This window comes from Nannospalax galili, unplaced genomic scaffold (genome assembly GCF_000622305.1).
Source record: "Nannospalax galili isolate Female #2095 unplaced genomic scaffold, S.galili_v1.0 scaffold957, whole genome shotgun sequence".
NCBI lineage: Eukaryota > Metazoa > Chordata > Mammalia > Rodentia > Spalacidae > Nannospalax > Nannospalax galili.
In genome coordinates, this window is record NW_008340047.1 from 510,500 (window position 1) to 533,040 (window position 22,541).

At 50.2% G+C, this 22,541-nt stretch overlaps 1 protein-coding gene across 5 annotated transcripts in view; it reads left to right on the forward strand.

Moving 5' to 3' along the window:
- Positions 1-14,431: 14,431 nt before the first annotated feature.
- Positions 14,432-22,541, forward strand: part of Kifc3 (kinesin family member C3) — a 44,006-nt gene continuing 35,896 nt past the window's right edge. For 2 of the 5 annotated variants that reach the window (XM_008834873.2, XM_029564398.1), the window contains exons 1-3: positions 14,432-14,581; positions 18,880-19,090; positions 21,436-21,578. In XM_008834873.2, coding sequence (XP_008833095.1) covers positions 18,919-19,090; positions 21,436-21,578 — 315 coding nt within the window. In that variant the 5' untranslated portion in view covers positions 14,432-14,581; positions 18,880-18,918. Of the gene's footprint in view, positions 14,582-18,879; positions 19,091-19,139; positions 19,431-21,435; positions 21,579-22,541 lie in introns of all 5 variants that reach the window. The other 3 variants (XM_029564397.1, XM_008834876.2, XM_029564396.1) reach the window with 2 other exon arrangements.

Sequence of the window (22,541 nt, forward strand, 5' to 3'; positions counted from 1 at the left end):
CTCACTGATAACCACTGTCTAGTGATAAGAATCAGGAAATTACTGTTGGAGCAGCACCATTATCAAATCTACAGACTGCATGGGAATTTGCCAGTTATCTGAAGAACACTTGCTAAGGCAGATAGAAATCCAAGCTCAAATGCTGTATACAGTTGTCTGCCTCTTTAGTTTCCTTCAACCTGGTATTGGTCTCTGAGGATTTCAATGTATTTCACTGTGTATTTCATGCTCTTAAGACTAATGAGGAGCCAGGTCAGTTATTTTGTAGAAGGAAAGAGTCTGCAGCAAAACCTGGCACACAGCTAGCCCCTAAGAGATAATGCCATTGGAGAAGGGCATGGTGGCAAATGTGCCCTGAGTGCTGTAATCCCAGCACTCAGGAGGTGAGGCATGAAGAGCATGAGTTTGGGTCTAGCCTGAGCTACCTAGGGAAATTCTGCCTCAAAAAAAGAAAGAAAATTGGTGTTACTGTGCCATCACATATTGAGATCTAGACCTTGCAACGGTCTTTGTGATCATTAGGTCATTCCTTCTTTGACATCTTCTTGAGGCACAAGTGATAGTCATCTCCCACTTGCACAGACTTCAGAAGGTTAAGGGGCTTGGTGAGGTTGCTCAGCCAGTGAGAGACAGCCTGGGAGTTTTACTCCGGGCACATTTTTTAAAATCACTGGGCCACTAGCCGCTGGGGGGGGGTGTGTTCTTTTTTCTTTTCTTTTCTTTTCTTTTCTTTTCTTTTTTTTATTTTTATTTTTTTGGCCTTTTTGAGACAGGGTCTCCCTGTAGCACCGACTGACCTGGAGCTCACTATGTAGACCAGACTGGAACTCATAGAGATCTGCCTGTCTCTGCCTCCCAAGTGCTGAGACTAAAGGCATATGCCACCAGGCCCTGAGGAGATTTCTTAATGTTTTACCTATAGGTGTTTCTTTTGACTTCAAGAGGTCAACACTGTCCTCTAGATCCACAGCTACTCACTTCCTATAACTGCTCCCCTCCACATACATACATACCTATAGAGATAAAGCTGATCTTCGTACTTTTCCCAGGCCTATAATAAAAAGGGAGCAATTTGCCTTGGAGAAGTTCCAGCAAATGGACCCAGAGAATTAGTGGGTAGACCTTCACCTTTGAGTGCCACCAAATCTGAGTCACTACTATGAGCTGGGTAGGATGACATAGACTAAGAAGCTCTTCCTGTGAGGACCTTGACAGCAGCTCAGCAGCAGAGTCATCCCATCCTCCTTCCTGCCCCAGCCCAAAGCTGTGGTCAGATTTGGAGGCTTCTCACAGGGTCTGGTCGCGTTCGTCCAGGAGCCTCCTGCCTTGAGGCCCAGCCGCCCCATGTGCTTTGCCAGTTTATCCTCAGCAGCTTCCACTTGGGCCTTGCTCTCTCGGCCACTCTCAGCATGTAGTCCAGCTGTCTGCCTGGTCTTTCTATGTGTGTCTCTGCATTCTCTATTGGACTTACCTATTCATTGGGTGACTATTCATTGAGGGCCCAGTATGTGCTGGGCACTGTGGCAGGTGTTGGGGGGCAGCAGAGAACAAGACCAAGAAGCCTTTGCCTCATGGGAGAAAGACAATTAGGGAGAAATAAATACACAGGGTAGTTGCAAGTAGCAGTAAATATTCTCAAGAAAATAAAATCGGGACAGCAAGATGGTTCAGTGGGTAAGAGCACCTGCTGCTGAGACTGATGACCTGAGTTTGATCCCAGAGACCCACATGGTGGAAGGAGAGAACCAACTCCTGCAAATTGTTCTTTGACCTCCACATACATGCCATGGCACACATACACACACAGACAAACTAAATAAATAAATGAATATAAAAAAATTAAAAGAAGGACTGGAGAGATGGCTCAGCAGTTAAGAACACTGGTTGTTCTTGCAGAAGACCTGGATTCAAATCCCAGCAACCACATGGCAGCTAACAACTGTCTGTAACTCCAGTCCCAGGGGATCTGACAGCCTCTTCTGACCTCCAAGGGCATTGCACGACACGGGTGCACTTACCTACATGCAGGCAATACACACATACACATAATAAATCATAAATAAATAAAGTTTTTAAAGTTAAAAAAATTAAAAGAAAAGAAAATAGGTAACTACTATGAAGACTGACTGGGAAGCCTCTGCCCTACTCTAAGGTGGGGACAGGTGAGCTGAGATTCTAAGATGAGCTAGTTAGCATGCAGGGTGTAAGGAATGGCATTTCTGGCAGAAGAAACAGCAAGTTCAGAGACCTAGTGGCATGTTGGGGAGCAGGAAGAAGACTGTGGCTGGAGCTGGTTGGGGGTAGGCATAGACCTACCACCGAGCCACTGAGCCAGCCTTGAACAACCAGGATGGTTGGGGTTCTCTTGTGAACTCTGTAGGAAATGACTACAGCTATAATATTATTGAAACTGGGTCACCTTACATAGCCCAAGCTGACCTCAAACTCAGTCTTCCTCCCTGTGAAATGCAAGTATCTGCCAGTGTACCTGGCTCTGTGGATTCTCGAGCAGATCTCCACTACACAGTGGCCACTCACAAGGCTGGCTTCACTGCCAGCAGAGAGTAGTAGGCACTGGGCTGATACCGGAGGAGGCCAACTGGAGCCTTTGACAAGCTTGGCAGGTGTAGCAGAAGTGAGCCTTATCAGCAAACACATCATTGATCACGCTGGCTCAATAGCCTGGACTGACTTAACAAATCAGAATGCCAGTTAGATCCCCCGCTGAAGTGTGCCAGACCTGTGAGCAAAGGACCTGCCACTTAGCTGTGTGAACTTGGCTAATGAATGAGATCCCTCTACCCCATTTCCTTTGTGTAAACCCCCAAGGCTGTACAGGAGGAAGAGAATAAAAGGTTTGGCTAGAGGAGCCTTGCGAGTGGTGAGGAGATGGTAAGGGTGAGGTGAGAGATGTCAATGAGGTTCTAAAGTCAGAAAAGCTGGATTTCCAGGCTGTGTGACCTCTGGCAGTTTGCTTAACCTCTGAATTTCTTGTCTGTTTAATGCTGGTAAGAGCAATATCAGGTTTGTTGAGAGGATTGCATGTGATGTAGTCCGTCATGTTTTCACATGAACTTGTGAATATGACCTTATTTGGAAAAAGGATCTTTGCAAATGTATGTGAGGTCATGGTGGATTATAGTAGGCCCTTAAATGTCATATGACTCTGTCTTTCTAAGAAGAAGGAAATTTGGACATAGACCCACACTGTCTGAGACAGACATGCAGAGACGCACATCATATGAAACAGACAGGGCCTGGAACACCTCATCTCTGAGCTAGGGAAAACCATAGATTGTCAGCAACAGCCAGAGAGGTAGGGAAGGGTCCTCCTCTAGGGCAGCAGAGGGAGTGAAGCCCTGCTGATGACCTTGAGTTTGAGCCTCTAGAACTGCTGGAACATGTTCTGTCCTGTGACAATTCTGTTACAGGGACAAAAGACACAGTATAGCAGCGAAAGGCAGTCAGAGTTCAGAGCCCACTCCAGTCAGCAAGGGGCTGGGGTTAACAATTGCCCATTGCTGTCACCATTCTTGACCTTGGCATCATTTTATTCATGACACAAGTTTGGCCATGATGCTTACAGATTCCTTTGGGGAGTCCTCTAGCTTCCCAGTCTAGCTGGGGTAGGGTAGGATGGTGGCCTTGAGCCATGGTCCTTTTTGCCTTGCTTGAAGGAGGTAGCTGACTCTCTCTCTTTTTTTTTAAATCTTTTATTTATTTATTTATTTATTTATTGGTCTTTTTGAGACAGGGTCTCCCTGTAGCCCCAGCTGTCCTGGAACTCACTATGTAGACCAGGCTGGTCTTGAACTCACAGAGATCCGCCTGCCTCTGCCTCCCAAGTGCTGGGATTAAAGGTATGTGCCACCACGCCTGGCGGGCTTATTTATTTATTTTTATGTGGGGTGGGGTGGGGCAGCATGCATGTGCCATGGAATTCCCGTGGAGGTCAGAAAACAACATGTGGGAGTCTGTTCTTATTTCCACCATGTGGGTTCCACGGATTGAACTCAAGTTTTCATGTTTGGCAACAGACTTTACTCACTGAGCCATCTCACTAGCCCAGAGGTGGCTGACACTTGAAAGGTCATGATGAGATTAAGGGGTCCTGAGCACGTCATTGTTGTGAGGGGGTGGTGTTTGTCCCAGGCACCACCTGGTGCAGCAGCAGCCCAGCCTGGTTTCGGAGCTTGGATGTCTCATAAACCTGTCTAGCAACAGCATTCCTCTAACACCCGAAGGGAGCAGCTGGCTGTCACTTGACAGCCTGTTGTGGTTTTGTGTGGGAATGCAGGCAGTGGCTCCCATGAGGCCAGCTGTGACTCACAGGGGCCTTACAACCTAGACCAGGTTTCCCCAGTGGTGGTGGCCTCTCAGCCCAGATTGCTCAGAGACCAAGATGGGGGTCTCAGAAGTCTTCTTTACAAGAAAGGAGGGAAACAGAGAGTGCCCTCCTTCTACCAGAGCTGAGATTGAACTCAGCTTGTCAGTTTTGGTGGCAGACACCTTCATCCACTGAGCCATCTTGCTGCCCCGGGGTCATCTTTTAGGAGCTTGGTTTTAAGTCCATGCTGCCCTGGAATTCCATATATAGGCCAGGCTGGCCTCAAACTCAAGGATTTATGATCCTCTTGCCTCAGCCTGCAAAGTACTGGGATTACAGTTGTGTATCACAGGCCTAGCACTAATGGGGATTTTTTTAGACTTGAGCTACTAGAAGTAGGGGCTCTCTTTCCTCACTTCTCAGCATCTCCAGATCTTTCAGTGAGTAACAACAGGCAGCAGGTTAAATGGCAGCCCTTCCTGGATGAGAGCCTCCCAGCATCTTTGCCACATGTTACTAATTTACACTGAGGAGGAGACTGGACCTCAAAGGAAAAGGGAGCAGGACTCCCAAAGCACTTCACACCAGTTCAAGTTCAAGAATTCGGACCATTTGTAGCAGGGGCACTTGGTTGAGTTCATGTGTGAATAGTACCAGGGACCCTGGCGCCACTTGCTATGGGCCACAGGCTTAATCCAGGTGTCCAGCCTCGTGTAGGTGCCTGTGGCTGAGAGTGTCAGGAAAAGAGTCTGGGGGTGTTTGGGCATTTGTGGTGGGCCAGAAGAACTTGGTGACGCCACAAACCCAGCCTACTTTACTGTGAGCTGAGCCATGCTGGGCAATTGTCTCTCCTGAGGTCCCAGGTGGAAGGCTCTGCATCAGGCTGTCCTTCCTCTCAAGGTTGGAGTCCAGGCCTTGTGGAGAGGAGATCTTGAGCTGGCAACAGAACCCCAAAACAACTCTGGTTACAGATAGGCCACAGTCAGCCTTCCAGGACCCTCAAAGCTTGGTCACCATTGAGCCAGCCAGCTTGTTCACCTCAGCTCTGCTCACTGCCCAACTGGTTTGGGGAGAGACCATTTCTATGGCAAAGTCAGGCTGTTAGGAGAAGCAAAAGCAGGTCACCCCAGATCCCCAGCTACTGCTGTTAACTGCATGAGGCTCCAGGACAGGGCTGTTTTGAACTTCCTCCCATTGAAACCCCTCTCATTTCCAACGATATCTGAATTTAACAGAATGTTTTTTTTTTTTTTAAATATTTTATTTAGCCAGGTGTGGTGGCAAGCATTACCTATTTATAAGAATACTGAGGTCCAGAGAAACTAGGCAACACAGCATGGGGGTCTGAATCGGGGACCTCCAGTCTAATGGAGACTACAAGTCATCACATCCTGCAATTCCTGTGTCCTGTCCAACACCCCCAACCCTCCCCTCACCAGAGACAAGCACGCTCCAGAGCTAGTTGAGGTGGAAGAAGGAAAGCAAGTCCTAGTGACTTCTGACTGGGGGGTGTCAGGAAGGCCCTGTAGAGGAGGATGATATTTTCATTGGATCTCACTTGTGAAAGAGCTGTTGTCATGGAGATTACTGTAAGTACAAAAGCGAGAAGATGGGAATACATGGCAAGGTGAGGATCTGAGAGAGGGTGTCTTGGGCAAGGTCAGTGGAAAGACGAGGCATGCTGGCTGCAGACAAGTGGTGATGAGTCTTAAATGCTGGCTATGGAGCGACCATGGGAAGAAGATTGCACTGAGAGGTATGTGGTACAAGGGTTACAACCTGGGCAGGAACCAGCCTTGCTGGGGTCAAGTCTACATGGGGCATTCCTGTGCATACAACTCATAGCAGGGGAGAAGGGTATGTGTGGCCAGAAGCCTTCCATCCTGTGTTACGCATGGAGATACCTTGAGGTTGCTCAGACCACGCAGTCCGGGAGTTGCTGGGTGTAAGGCTAAAAGCCTGCTTCAAAACAGAGCAAAACCTCAATTACTATCACCCAAGTGCTTGGCAGGCATGTAGATTCAACCTGGTCAGATGCTCAGAAGGTGGCTAATGTGTCCATGAGCATCTGCCACTGTTCACCTAGGGCTGGTCATCAGCAGTCACTGGCCCAGGAGGTAGGTTGAGAAGATTAGCCTGTGTAGCCAGAAGTCTGGCCGTTGCAGTCGCATTTTGGTTTGAGAAGAGGACAGGCCGGTGTAGAAAAGAGTCTTCTGGGACAGGTGCATGCTGGGTTGTCTGCCAGGAAGATTTAGATACCATGGGATTCTCCTCTTACAACAGGAAGTTCCCTAACAGCAGGAGTAAAATGAATTTTGCCTTTCATTGGCCCACGTTGTCCTTGCTGTGGGTCCTGTGCACCTGTGCCACCGGCCCCTGGGCAAGTCCAGGCTGGCATTGTTTCTGGGAGGGCTACACCTGTCTGCAGCCCTGGGGATTGCCACAAAGAAGGGGCTGTACCAGACGACAGGGACCTTGGGGGCCACAGGTATCCTGGCTCCCTTTCTAGAGTGCACTGAGCACCCTTCCACAGGGCTTGCAGCCCGGGCTCTCTCTCTCCAGGCCCTCCTCAGCAGCCCCTGCCCTGATTCAAGGGTCTCTTGTGCAGGCCCCACCTGCCTTCTCAGCTCCAGTTGGCAGCTGTTACCATCACCTTCTCTCTGGGTGTCTTTCCTTTTCCTGGGCTCTGGAGTGTGGGTAGGTGGGAGGATCACTGGAGAAGGACTGGGGTAGAGCCCCATCCCCAGAAGGCAAACCCCAAAGGCAGCTCTTACTGACATCTAGGTAGGTCTCCCTCTCTTGTGGCCTCCTACCTCCCTCCCCTCAACTTCACCCATCCTGTATGCTCCACCAGCTTCCTAGTGTTCACAAAAGGGCCACCAGCCCACCCTACCTTATTTATTTGCCAGTTGAATGGAGCAACACCAACAGAGGGGAAGAAATCTGCCCCAGGTAACACAGTGGGGACATAGTTCCTGTCTCACATCACCTCCCTTTTCCAGCCTTCTAAGCCATGTTCCCATAGTGTACCCCAGCATAAATTCATGGGACGTTCTCAATGTAGCATCTCAGTGTCCACCTTTAAAATGGGAATGACAGTGTTTACTGTTCAGACTTCAGAGAACATGAGATGAAAAGAGAGCAGAGATGCAGGTAGAATCCAGGCTGGGCTGGGTTCCTGACTGTCCTTCAGCAGATGACAGCTGCACTGGACCAAACCCCACCCTGGCACTCTAGGCCCTGCACATCCTGATTGTGAGGGTGAGTGGACGTTCATTCCTCCCCTCTCCTAGGATGGAGGCCAATGAAACTACAGAGATCTTCGTCACTTCTTCCCAGTTACCTGGATGCTGGCAAAGTCCTATGCGGAAGGTTGAGACTTGGGGAGATGACTAAGAACTGGGAGCCAGCCGTGGGAGGCTGGTTAATCAGCAGCGTCAAAACTTCCGTTGCTGTTTGCAAACAAAAGGGCCACCCCCAGAAGGGGAGGACAGGCTGCCACCCAGCCTGGCAGGCAGTTCTACAGGTTGACAGCAGTGGTAGCTGAGGCAGCAGTGCACAGGATTGACAGGGTATTCTGGGATGGGGCTAAATGTTCTAGAAGAATGAGACTTCCTTTGCCTAGTGCTGCCCCTGTCCTCAGCCCCGAGGAGTTTTCTTTCTAGGAGTAACTGGCATTTTGCAAGAAATCAGAACCAAGTCAGGGCAAGAACAGGAATAATGTCAGTGTCGCTAGTAGCCACCCGAAAACAATGGTCCATCCAGGATGCCAAGTGTGCTTCTGGGACCTGGGTGATGGGATGTCACACAACCACATGGGAAGGTGGCTGGGACTGAACAGCTGGTGGGAGCCAGTGTCCTCAGCTCAACATACCCGACCCAGGTGACAAACACTCCTTGCCCAAGCACCAGAGGGCCCTGCCAGTCTGACACACCCTTCTCTTGACAGCCATCTCTCAGCCTCAAAGGAGAACCTGCCAGGAAGAATATTTCAGATCCAAGAGAAGAACTGTAAATTAGTGTGAAAATGGTTCTCGTCACAAAACGCTGCCAACAACAGAGTAAATTTGGTACAGCCTTTCTGAAGGCAATCTGGTGACATGTATAAAAAGTAACAACAAAATGCTCAGGCTGTTCCCAAAGATTCCCTGAAGTTGAAAGCCCCTGTTTTCCACCCCAACCCCAGGGAGTACATGGACTGGTGGGGTGAGGGAGGTGTGGAGAGCAGTGCTCTTTATAATAAAGTGAAAACCCAGAGCTATTAGAATATTGACTCCCGTTACATGGTGGGCTTGTTCGGGGTCCAGCCACTCGAAGGAATATTATGCAGCCATCTGAAACAATGGTGCTTAAGCTGGGCATGGTGGTGTACCTTTGCAATCCAAGCACTTGGGAGGTGGTAGCAGGAAGATCAAGAATTCAAGGCTGTCCTCAGCTACTTATCAATTTCAAGGCCATCCTTGATGAAACTCTCTCAAAACAATAGAAAATAAATTAACCAGGCAAGGTGGCACATGCCTGTAATCCCAGCACTTGGGAGGCAGGGGCAAAAAGATCAAGAGTTCAAGGCCATCCTTAGCTATATAATGAGTTTGAGGCCAGCCTGGGCTACATGAAACCCTGGTTCAAAAAAACAATGGCAGCTGAGCTGGTGGTAGAGCTCAGTGGTAGAACTTGGCCAGAACGTATGAGGCTTTGGGTTTGATTGCCAATATCCCAAATAAAATAAAAGAGTGGTTCTTTTCAATGGGATGCCAGTGCTTCACGGGGCCTTAGCAGCAGCCTTTTGGGGGGTCCTCAGAGAAGAAAAGGCCTTTAAACAAGCAGTGTGGGGGCTGGAGAGATGGCTCAGTAGTTAAGAGCACTTGATGCTTTTGCAAAGGATAAAGGTTAGGTTCCCAGCACCCACATGGCAGCTCACAACTGCCCTGTAACACTATCTTCTGGTCTCTGCAGGCACCAAGAACACACATGGTGCAAATACATAACATGTTAGCAAACATGCGTGCACACACACACACACACACACACACACACACAAATTAGTCTTTCATACATCCCTGTAAGTAGAAGGTATCTGGGGGACAGAGGCAGAAGGATTTCTTAAGCCTTAGGGTTTGAGACTAGCCTGACCAAGTGGACAAAATATCGAGTCTCTGTCTCAAAGCATTTTTCTTTTATTACATTTTTATTTCTTTATTTTTATTTATGTGTATGAGTGTTATACCTGCATGCATGTAAGTACACCTGTGTTGTGCAGTGCCCTTGGAGGACAGAGAGGGCATTGGATCCCCTGGAACTGGAGTTACTGGCAGTTGTTACCTGTCATGTGGGTGCTGTGAATCCAACTCCCCGCTTCTGCAAGAACAGCCAGTGTTCTTAACCAAGGAGCCATCTCTCCAGCCCCTTATTTATTTTTTGAATATGAGCACGTGAGCCATGTGACAGGTATGGAGGGAGAGGACAATTTGTGGGTCAGGTCACTCTTACCACGTGGTTCTCAGGGATCAAACTCAGGCTTGGTGGCAAGAGCCTTTACCCACTGAGCCATCTCCCTCAAAACAAAAACTCAAAATCCTGCTTGGGCCTAGCTCAGTGGTAAGACACTTGCTTAGCAATTGCCAGGACTCTGAGTTCAATCCCCGGCACCATAAAAAAAAAAAAAAAAATCCAAACACGGAAAATAAGGAGAGAGGAAGGAGCAAGAATGGGAAAATGGGAAGGACCGGTGGCGTTCAAACGGCCAAGACCAAGGACAGACCTGGAAACCGGAAGTGAAGCTGGAGAGCTTGGGGGAGGAGCCAGACTCTGGAGTGGCTGGGAAGCTGAATCAGAGGGGCGGTCTGGGGGCGGAGCTTATCCACCCGCTTCCCCGCAGTCACTCTCGCTAAATCTTTTTACAACCTGGTGTTTAGCTTTCTCTTCTCTCCAGTGTTTGCATTCCTTTCATTTTTAGACTACAGGAATTGATAAGGGTGAGAACGCCTCTTTGAGTACCAGATTCCTCTGCTGGTCAGAGGTAGGTTGTTTTTGGGTCCCCTCACCTGAGAGTGGGGGCTCAATGCGGAAAGGCTGACAGGTCTGGCTATTTCAAAAGCTAGGAGGTTTGGCGCCAGTGAAGATTGCCTTGCCTCCCTGCAGAGTCCTCTGAAAATAGAATTGTTTCATCTTGTTAACTTGGGTCTTAGCAAGTGGGGACACAGAGGGTGCAGGAAGGGGATGGAGAAGATACAGGCCAAAGGTGCTGTTTGTTCTGGTGGGAGCAGAGTCTACAGCAGACAAGGGCTGGAGGAATTGATAGTCCAGCCAAGAGGGTCCAAGCGCCCCCACTCTTGTTATGAAGAGCTTGGCCTCTTGCTCAGACTAAACTCACATTAAACTGTCCCCAGCTTCTGGAGCTTCTTCCTCACCACATTGAAAATGACTGCTTCAAGATCTTCCTCATCAACTTCAGGAAGGAATTCGAGTTAATTTGCTTTAGTGAAAGTCTATTTGGATGTGTTTCATGTAGCCTGCTCTCAGAATTCTACATGACCTGTGTGTATGGGGGTGAGGGGGGCACACCATCAGGGTGGGGAGCCTGCCAGCATTGTGCCTGCAAGGGAAAGGGAAAGTAATCCCTGAGCTTGTAGGACTTGCAGAACTGCAGGTCACCTGGAATGGGTGAGACAAAGGTTAATAGAGGTAGGTGGGAGGGGAAAGGAATGAGGTGGTAGGGCAGGGGAGAGCTGGCCTGGAGGTGACTAGCCTGTGAAATTACCAATACTGGAAAATCTCATCCTCTTATCTGTGTTGAACTTTGCTAGGAGAATGGAAAAGAGCTTTCAGTGGGGCTTTCTCATTTCCCCTCTTTGCTTACCTCTAGGTAAAGAAGCTCTTGGGCCCTTGGTGACTAAGTGGTTAGGGCTTTTGGGCCCTTTGAGCACTAAGATGTTACCTACCTCTGACCCCTGCTCTGGGGATGTAGGGATGGGTTTGTAGTGTTCTGGTCACTGCCTTTTGTCTGGTCCTAGACAAGTATGTCTCTACCACAGCAGGCAGGAAGTGGCAAGGCCAAGGGCTTTGATGGCCTGGATGGTTAGCATGGCCAGGTTTCTGGAAAATCCTTCACCTTTCTGTGGGGAGAGTTGGCAGCCTCCATTTAAACTACCAATAACAGTTCTGAGATGGAAATAACCTTGGAGCAGTTTGCAGTTCCTGGTAATAGTGTGTTATTTCCCTCCCTCCCTCCCTCTCTCCTTCCCTCCCTTCTTCCCTCTCTCCTTCCCTCCCTTCAAGATTGAACTTAAAGCCTTGTACATGCAGGGCAAACACTATCACTGAGCTACATCCCATTCCTTTAAAATTTTTTTTATTTTGAGACAGGAGCTCACAAAGTTGCCCTTGAATTCACTCTGTAAATTATAATCTGGAGGCTGGAGAGATGGCTCAACAGTTAAGAACACTAGCTGTTCTTGCAGAAGACCCAGGTTTGAATCCCAACACCCACATGGCAGCCAACAATTGTCCGTAACTCCAGTTCCAGGGGATCTGACAGCCTCCTCTATCTTCCATGGGCATTGCACACAGGTGTACTTACCTACATGCAGGGAATACACGCATACACATAAAATAAAAATAATAAAGTATTTTTTTAAAAATTATAATCTTTTTACTTCAGCATCCCCAGTGGCCGGAATGACAGGCCTGTGCAACCAGAGCCAGTATACTGCGCATTCTTGAATTTAAAAATTTTTTTAAATTTTTATTTTATTTTATGTGTATGAGTGTATTGCCTGCATGTATGTAAGTGCACCTGTGTCATGCAATGCCTGTGGAGGTCGGAAGAGGGCATCAGATCCCCTGGAACTGGAGTTACAGACAGTTGTTAGCCTACATGTAGGTACTGGGAATCAAACCTGGTCCCCTGAAAAAGCAGCCAGTGGTCTTAACCAGTGAGCCATCTCTCCAGGCCCACATTTTTTTTTAAATACATATTTATTATTTTTATTTTATGTGTATGAGTGTATTGCTTGCATGTATGTGAGTGCACCCATTGTGCAATGCCTCGGAGGTCAGAAGAGAGAGTTGGATTCCCCTGGAACTGGAGTCAAGGACTGTTCGTAGCCACCAAGTGGGTGCTGGGAATTGAACCCAGGTCCTCTGCAAGAGCAGTCTGTGCTCTTAACCACTAAGCCATCTCTCCAGCCCCCAGGGCTGCATTCTTAAATTCTTACAATCACTTAATTCGTTTTTACATTTCAAGCCAGAGCTTTGCTGGAATTTCCAAGATGTGTCCTCCTAATGCCTGGATTTTCTCTTTTCCTTTGCAAGTGTGTTAGTCTTAACAAACTCTTACATTAATGCTCATGTAGTGGTTCTCTCTCTCTCTCTCTCTCTCCACATTGGACTCAGAGCCTCAGCTCTGACACACTCTAGGTTTGCCAATGAACTTTTCCTCTCCTGAACAAATGGGGATAGGATATACCCACCTCACAGGCTCTTTAAACAGGATTTTGTGGCTACAGAGCTTAGTGTGATGCCTGGCACTGCATTCACTACGAATAAATGGTATCTATTATGTGCACAGGCAAAAAAAAAAAAAGGCTGTTACTAAATAAAGTGTTGGGAGCATTTATCTCCAGTGGGCGGGATTATGGTTACAATGAACATCCATTACTTTTGTAATTCAAGAAAAAGGGAATAATAAATGTTTTTATTAACTTACAGATCTCACTTTGGCTTTGCTAGAAGGGAGCTACAGTTAATGTCACCGTTTCAATCCACAAAACAAGGCCTTTTTTTTTTTTTTTTTTTTTTTTTTTTTTTTTTTTTAAAACATATTCACGCACGTCTACTTTCTTTGGCTGCTGGAAGACTATGTAGCCCTGGCTGGCCTGGAACTCACTATGTAGATCAGGCTAGCCTTGAACTCATGAAGATCCACCTGCCTCTGCCTCCCCAGTGCTAGGTTTAAAGACAGACACTCCCCATCCCACCCCTCAATGAACAGAGGTTCCAATGAAGGAGATATTGCATGCTTCCAGCTGTGGGGCTGTGACTGTCCTGTTCTGGCACCCAGCATTCTGTGAGGCCTAGGGTCTTGGCTCTGTTTTGGTCCAGATTCTTGACTCCCGGCCCCATTCCTGGGCAGCAGCAGGAGAGTGGTCCGCCTGAGGCTGCAGGATTCCCTCCAATCCCTCCTAGACCATCCTCTGCCAAACGGCAAGAGGCAGACTGCCGACCCTTCTGTGGTTATCGGGACCATCAGCTCAAGTTGGACAAGCTCCTGAACCGCTTCTTTCTCCTTCCGCACCCTGGAGGGGGCATACTGTGGCAGAACTAAATGCTGCCTCTGTTTGGGAGACAAAGAACAGAGTGGCTCCTCCGGGTCAGCTGTCTCTCTTGGCTGGCTGGGCCTGCTCTTCCCCAGGCCTCCTCTGAGGCTCCCAGGCGCCCCAGGAGGAGGTTTTACAGACGCTGAGAGCTGTGGCACTCTGAACTGTTTTCACCCGAGCTTGAAGGAATGTGTTACCTTAACAAACCCCAAGCAGGCTGCTCTGAATGATGCTCATTGGCTAGGGCGCAGGGGTGCAGCTGGAGAGACAGCCTGGCTAGCTGAGTGTGAGGGTGCGAATATATGTGTACGCTGCACAACAGTGTGCGTGCCTGTGTACTAGAGCAGGTGAAAGTGTGTACGCGTCTGATTGCGTGTGCAAGCGCATGTGTGCTAGATTGAGAAAACATGTTATTAAGGTATGAGCCTGCGTGTGGAGAATGTGTGGCTCCTAGGTGGAGTGCGCGAAAGTTCTGCACCTGGGTTTGAGGCTTAGTGTAAACCGTTTGTTTCCGAATGTACCACCTGGGTGGGACAGGAGGCCCAGCGTTCCGGCACTGGGTGTGAGGGGTGTGTGCAGGCACGCGGCGTGCATTAGAGGGTATGAGCCTGTTCCATAGGCACGAGCAGATGTGCCAGGGAGTGTGCACCAGCGCGTGAGCACACACGTGTGCATCAGTGTGTGCTGGGGGGGTGTGGGGGAAGCACGCGTCTGGGGGCAGGCGCGTGCGCGAGAGTGCGCGTGCCCCCACCTCCCGAGCCGTTGCCATGGGAACGCGCCGCGGCCGGAGTTAATCATTTCCTGTGGAAAGTGCGGGAGGGGCGGGCGCCGGGCTGACCAAGGAGGAGGCGGCGGCGTGGAGCTGCCTCCCCGCGGGCGGGAGCGGGCCGAGCCCAGGGCGCTGCGGCGACGCCGGCATCCTGCCTCGGCCAGGCGGGTGAGTCGGGGCCCGGGCAGGCTGGGGACGGGCTGGGCAACCGCGCTCCTCCCGGTGCGCCCAGTGGGCTCCGCGTCCGCGCCGGCCCTACTGGCTGGACGCCCCTGCCCCAACCCATGGCGGGCGCGGCGATCTGTCCCCGGGAGACCCGGCTGTGCTCAGGGTCCTCCGGCGTCTTGCAGCCCGATCTGAGGACCTTGCGGGGAGCTGGGCGCGGGGGCCGCACGGCCCCTGGATCCCCCGAGCCTCAGATCTCAAAGGCGAGGGCAGACCCGACCCGGGAGCTAGTGGCAGTCGGCGCGCCCCCTTCCCCTGCATGGGTCACCCGCAGCAAGACCGCTGTGTGGGGCCGTTCCACTGCGTCCTGTGGGCTGTTGGCTTTCTCCGCCAGGCCTGGGGTGGAGTGCATCAGCCCCCAGGTTAGGATGAAGGGCCTCTGGGATACCCTTTGAGCGGGGAGGTATAGGGTCATTGACAGCTGCTGCTGAGGAATCCCAGCATGGAGGGGGAGCGCTGAAGCTGTCTCTTCAGCCCCCGACTGAGAATTCCAGTAGAACTCTGGCCGACCCAGTGAAGGGCCTGGTCCTGGGAGATTTAAAGAGGAAGCTGGCTTTAAATTCTTAAGTACATTTGTTGCCCCCCCCCCTCAATGTATGGTATCTCAAGCTTCGGTGTTGTGACCACAGCAGCTTTTCACCATTCCTAGTGCCTCCCTGCCCCAGGCTGTGTGAGTGCCCTTCCTTGCCTGGTAGGACTTATTCTCCATGCCCTTGATAAAAGGGCTGTCTCCTTGGCCCAAGAGAGTCATTTGCTAGGAATGCAGCCCCAGAATGGGGCTGTGTATTTTGCAGTGGCTAGATTGAAGAACCAGGGGGTGGGGTGTTGAGTTCTGCTGTCTGTATGGGCACCAGGGAGTGAAGACTTTGAAATCTGGATGCCCTGGAACAGCTAGGACATGTGTCTCTGTGCCAGGAAACTCCCAGTCCACTTCAGCCACAAAATGCTCTCCCAGGAGGACCAAGCTGTCCCCAGCAGCAGTGTCTAGGCAAATGTGAAGTCTGTTCCCCAATCTTCGCAACTGTCTGGTCTAGGGCAGGAGGAGGGCAGTTCTACCATCCTGGCCTAAACCCAGGGAGGCACATGCCCCTCCCTCAGCCAGCCCCTCCAATGGGACAAAGCGGGGAAAGAGAACATCTTTAGCTTTTTGTATGTGCCAGCATTGTCTGATCTTTATGCCAGCCCTCTCAGGTGCAGTTCTTAATAGATGGAGATGATGAAGCAGAGGTCAGGTAATTCTCCCAAAGTCGTACTTCTCCTATGGGGCAGAGCCAAGCCCCCAACCATTCCCATAGCCCTACCCCATGAATCCCACGTTGGTAGAGGCACCAGGTTAAACTCCTGTGCATGAAAGCATGCTTCTTAGAACCCTGGGCTTGTTTGAGATTCCTTGGTACTCCTGACCTTCACACCCGGGTTTCCAACTGCTAAATTGAGCTGCTTTTTCCTTTGGGGGATCTAGCACACACCCTTCCTCTTTCTTCTGGGCTGCCTCTCCAACTTCCCTTCCTGAGAGAAGGGAAATAATGGTCTCCTCCCTCCCCTGCCTGTCTTGACTGAGCTGATCTCTCCTAGAGTATTCTCTTTCATCCATGGAGTGGGCCGCTGTCCCACACCATCTCACTTTGCTAGAAGCTGGGCCTGAACAGGACTGTCCTTTTCCATCCTGTTGGCCTACAGGATCAGCTTTATGTCCAGCTCTGTGCCTGAGGAGGGCATTTGTGATCCCCTTGCTTCTTCCATCCCACACCTGTTCATCTCAGGGCATCAGTGGTATGGAGGCATGTATCTGGATTAACTCTGTCCAACCCTGTGGCCCACATTCCTGTCCCTTTCTCAGTGAGACTGCAACGAGAACATCCTCCACCATGTTCTCAGTCAAGGAAGGAAGAGACCCCATAGCCCCATTCTCTCAAGTACAGATCCCAGGTCTTCAGTCCCCAGTTCCTGAACTGATGCATTTTCTTTCCCTGGATGCTTCCCTGTCTACCCGACAGGCCTCCTGTCCCCTGTCCTATGAAGCACATCCTCTCAGTTCATCTTCCCACCCAGGCCAGACTTCCCCAAAGAGAAGGAAGCAGCTGCTTTCTAGGCCCTGTCCAGTTCCTTGAGCCTTCCTAAGCCTGGTGGGAAGTTTACTGTCTGTGTCTCTCCAGGGTCTCACTATGTAGCTCAGACAGATTTTGAACTTGCTTTTTAGCCCAGGCTGGTCTGGAACTTGTAATCCTCCTGCCTCAGCACATCCAACCCTCTCTTGACATCTCTTAAAAAGGCCCCTAGGATGGCTGGAGAGATGGCTCAGCAGTTAAGAGCACTGTCTGCTCTTTCAGAAGACCTGAGTTTGATTCCCAGCAACCACATTTGGGCTGACTACCGTTCATAACTCCAGTTCCAGGGGATCCTACACCCTCTTCTGGCCTTTGTGGGCTTTGCACGACACAGGTACACTTACATACATACATGCAAAACACACACATAAAATAAAAATAATTTTTTAAAGGCCTATAGGGCTTTCTTCTATTTTGTCATGGCCACTTGATCATTCTGTCCTTCCCACTTGCTCTCCAGCTGCTTCTGAGGACTTTGCGTGTTCCCTGAACAGCTCCTGCCACCTCTCTGACCTTCCTTTTCCAGCTTCACCCCCAGCCCTGTCCTCAACACTGCCTCTCCTCTTGCACAACCTTTGCTGATTTCCTCCTCACTTTTGGCAGTGGTGGCCTTTGGCTCTGAGTCTTGGTCACCAACCTTGACCTCTCAGGCTTTGACTTGAGCCTCGTGTGTGTGTGTGTGTGTGTGTGTATGTGTGTGTGTGTGTGTGTGTGAAGATGTTAAAAAGTGTCAGAGTGGTTTGGGGAATATGGGCCCTGTTCAGACAGATGTCTTTGCTACCTGGAAGGAAATGGTCAGTGCACTGAGGGATGGGAAAGTAAAAGTGGTCCACAGTCCAGGTAGTTCCAAAGGAATTCCTTTGTGTGTCCCCAACTCAGTCTCCAAACCAAATTCCATGTTGCTTCTCCAAGCTGACTTTCCTTGTGTAACTGGAATCACAGCCTGAATCTGGGACTGTAGTTTGGTCGCTGTAAATTCCCTCAAGGCTGATTTGCACACGGTATGTTCAATAAAGACTTGGGGTTTTTTTGGTCTTTTTGAGACAGGGTTTCCCTGTAACCCCATCTGGCCTGGAACTATGTAGACCAGGCTGGCCTTGAACTCACAAAGATCCACGTGCCTCTGCCTGGGATTAAAGGCATGTGCCACCATACCTGGCATCAATAAAGTCTTGTGCAATGAGGAAAATGGTGATTTAAGGCCAACTTGGGGTACATAGGGAGACCCTGTTTCAAATAACCAAAGCAAATCACAACAGAAACCTCCAAACTCAAAAACTTGTGTAGTAAATGCTTGAACTCTGTTCTGCCCATTTGTTCACTCTATCCCAAACCAGTGCTCCTAGTCCACCTCCTCTTCCCACAGCACTGGGTACCTGGCACATCCCTCGGACCACCCTTTAGCCTGTTGATACTATGAAGGTTTATTGAAATGTTTAGTTCTCTTCTGGCTGGAACTCTGAGGCTCCTATTTCTCATGATCTCATGACTTCTGCTAGGTCCCTTGCACATAGTAGGCACTCAATAAATGATTATTAAATGAAGCCTGAAAGAACACCTGGCAGGCTGCCTGCCACACCCTAGACCCTGAATGAAGATTACTTGAATGTGTGAATGAACTGGCTCTGAGAGAATTTGCAGAATGTAAGCCCAGCTTGGCCCTGGCCATAGGCCAGGCCCTTCAGAGCCCCTCCTCAGTGAGATGCTAATACTCAGAGCTTTAGCTGCCTGGCCACAGGCTTAGGACACTGCCTGAAGGCTGAGTTAAGCAAGCGGCTGAGTGCAATTAGAAAATGAGATGTCATGGAGGAAAAGGATTAGACTTACCCCTGAATGCTGGAGTCCTGGAACCTCTGCTACTTGGGGCTGGGCTGCCACTGGGCATGTCTGCTTGCTGGTCTCCTCAAGGAGTGGCAGATGCTCTGACTTGCTCCCTTCCTACTTGATGACCCAATAGTCAGTACCAAAGCACCCCCAATATGGGGATAGATGCTGTTTCCTCCTGTGAGTCCAGGGTCCCTTGAGGCTTGCTACAGTTAGGGCAGCAGGTGACCCATGTTCACAGACCCTTCCAGAGAGCCCAGCTTGTGGGCCAGCCCTCTTAAAGCTCCTCTGCCCTTGTTCTCTCTGCAGGCTGCCAGGCACCCAGAGGAGGTTGCTGAGCCCCGGGCCATGGTCCCCTCTCGCAGGACGTGGAACTTGGGAGCCACGCCCTCACTGCGGGGCCTGTGGATAGTGGGCCGGGCTCGGGAGCCTGAGCCTGGGATGGCTCGCCCCGCCCCCGCCCCAGCCAGCCCTGCTGCCCGCCCTTTCCCACACACCGGCTCGGGGAGGTTGAGAACTGGTGAGTCCGCATTTTTAAAATGCCTCTTTATTTCCCTTCCTTCCTCTAGATCCCAGAGATGAGACTGAGGTTGTTCGCAGTTCCTAAACTCAGTCAGAGCTGTCAGGTAATTACAGGGTAGCTGGCAGCCCAGAGCCGGCCGGGCGTGGAGCTCAGCGCAGCGTCAGCCTCACCGAGTGCTCCTTCCCTGCGCCCTGCCGGGAGAAGGCACGGAGCTGGCTAATCTTTAACAGTTCAGAGCGCCGGGGTGTCAGCCAGGTTCCCACTGGCCGAGCCAGGTCGGGGCTCTACCATCTCACTTGGGGCTCTCTCTGATCTCAGCTAGAGGCCAGTAAACAAGGTAGGTGAAGTGGCTGTCCTGCCGGGTGTCCTGCGCAGCACTGACACCTGATCCCGACCTGTCCACCTCGGATGGGGGTTAGTAGTGTTGGCCCAGCAGTGGTTGGGTGCTAGGTGCACAGTTTTAGGTGTCAGACAGCCCATGGCTGTTTTTAAGGGTTGCCAGCAGTTCCATGGTGAGGGGGTCTCAGAGCCTGGGCCACTGCTGTCCCCTGGGCAGCTGTCAGCACCAGCTAACCTTTCTGGGTCATGTCCCAGGTTCTGCAAACTTCAAGGAGGCAGCCAGTGGCTCCTCTGTTCCCATTTGGGGCTGGATGTGGGGGTGAGGAGCTGCCCTGACCCTTTCCCCAGCTCCCTGTGGGCAGGTGGGCAGGGTGCCCTGGTTGTGTGGGAAGACAGGGCTCTCCAGGAGAGCTGCCTTCAGGGGTTTGCTGTTTGTTGCTCCTGACCTACCAGAAGAGCTGTTCAGATTACCAGCCTGACCCTCTGAGCCATGAGGCCATGAGGTTCAAGCCCTTCAGTGTACAGGACACCGAGGCCCATAGCAAACACCCGCTCCCTCCTGCCCTCAGTCTGCCACATCTGCCCAAGCTGTCAGTGGCAGCCAGAGCAGTGCCTTAAAGATCTCCTAGTTTCTGTGGTTGCCAAGACCTGGTACTGATGGCCCTTCCGGAGCATCTGGGAAAGACAAGGGGCACAGCAGGGGAGGGGGTGTGCTTTGTGTGTCAGGGTAGTCACTACAAGGTTATCTGCAGGGTTGTGAGTGTGATAGAGATGAGGATGGCTTCCCTGGTTAGAAAAAAGACAAAAAACAAAAGAAAGAAAACAAACAAAACATACAAGAAAAAAATATAAAAAAGAAAGATCACTGAGCATTTTATCTGCTTCTAGTCTTGTGTATATGTGTACATGTGTCTCGGTCTATCAAATGAGTACAGTGACATTAGAGGCCTCTGACCACTTTAAAACTTAAGACAAAGGTTCAGTGAAACCAGGTATGAAGTATAGAAACAGTGCCTGCCACTCAGGAAAGCCTCAGCCAGTGAAGCTGTCCCAGGCCCCTCTGAGAGGCCATTACTAGACCTCTTACTGCTATCCTGAGAGGACTAGGCAGCCAGGGTTGGTTGGTACACGGGGTTTGATACTGGGCATGTTATTAACCCTTCGGGGGTCTCTGGTTTTCCATCTATCACACAAGGGGATTGCCCCCCACCTGCCTAGGTGGTTGTGATGGCAGTTGCTGTCCTAATGGCAGTATCTGTGAGCCCTTTGTGTGTTTGGCACAGTGTGGGTGCATTCTGTGCCTTGTCCCATTTGATCTTCAACATGGGGTTGGATAGCTGGCTGATGATGGAGAAGAGCACTGAGTCCTGGTGCACACCTGGCCTGGTGAATGTCCTAAGGACATTAGTTCATCCCAGGGTCATGGCTGTGCAGTTTGCCCCCATAAAGCCAACACTGTCCAGGCCTGGGGTGGGTGCATAAGGTGTCCTATGTCAGTCTGAGGCCTCAGGGAATGCACTTTAGCTGGCCCGGAGTACACTTGAGTATACTTTTGGAGACAGAGGGACCAGGCCACCTAGTGTGAGTTTAGTCTTAAAAAAGGCAAGGGAGAAATTGCCACCTAGAGGCTGTCTGGGTAATAAAACCATGGCCCTGGATGCACCTCACCTAGAGGCTTGGCTTCCTCCTCTGCTTTCTGCAGAGGGTGCTAATGACAAGTATGCACTGCCCAGGCCACCACGGGGTGAGGGGAGAGAAGACCTCTCAGCAGGGTCTTGGGTACCCTCCAGGAAAGAATCTCAGGGTGGCTTTTGGTAAGAGAGGAGGGCAGCTTCACCCTGTATGGGCTGTGCTCCTGTGTAGGGGCAGCACATGAGGGTTATGAGGTCCTGCTATTGTGCCTGGGCCTGCTGCAGGGGGCTAAAGCTGAGCTTAGCTTGCCTTGGCCAGTGTTCTTTGGCCAGTTGTTGCAGAGTCTCACCTTTCTGTCTGTTCTGGGATAGGACATGGAAGAGACACCCTAGGTGGTGGTGAAGAGGACTCCAGTGCCCGAACTGCAGTTCGCCCAGCCCTAGCGCAGTGCCGAGCCCTCAGCGTGGACTGGGCAGGCCCTAGGAGTCCCCACAGGCTCTACCTGACTGTTCAGGTAAGCACTGGCCATCAGTAGGCATGGGAGTGAGTGAGTTGGTTGGCTGTGGCCTTCTGAGTTCCAGCAGCCTGTTTCTGGCAGGGGAAGAGCTGGGATCTGTTGACCAGCCCCTTGTAGCCTATAGCTGTGAGCTTGTGTGAACATAATAGGTTGCATTATCTCAGGGACGGTCTCTCAGGAGGTGACAGGAGCTTTTCAGCCACACCCTCTCTGAAGTGGCAAGTGAGAGGCCTTTGCTAAGATGTGCAGAGCCAGAGGAAATGTTGGGAAAGCAGATTGGTTTGGGGGAGCTGTTTATTTCCACATGGACAATGCCTGTGTTCCCTTGTTTGAAGTGAGAATCCAAAGGGAGATTGCTTCACCAAAACTTGGCTTCTTTCCTCTGCAGTTGCCACTGATGTTCAAAAGGCATACTTACCATATTTGTGTGTGCATCTGATTATAGAAATACTACTAAATAATAGTGGTTTTATGGACTTATTGAACACTTTCAGAAAACAGGCATAGTATATCATGCTGGGTCTCATAGTTCTTGTGACACAAAGATACTGTTTTGTGTGAATTGCAGATTAGGTCATGGAGGCTCAGAAAAGTTAAAGAACTTGTAGCTGGTCACACAGAAGACTGAGATCTGAACTGAACACAGCTAGCTTTATTATTACAAATGATCTAAAGAAGTCAAAAAATTTACCACACAGTACTTAGAAACAAAGTGCCCCCCATGGTCTTCTATCTTTGAAAAGTCCACTATGAAAGGTTTGATCTTTATCCACTTATCTTTCTTGTACAACCGCTAGTTATATGATTTTTAATATTTATTTTTACATATTACTCTATGACTTGCTGTTTTCCTCACAACAGTCTTGGTGATCTCTTCATACATATTAATTTATGGAGAATTACCTCATTCTCTTGACCACTGCATAATATTCTCCTTGAGATTTTACCATAAGTTATCTT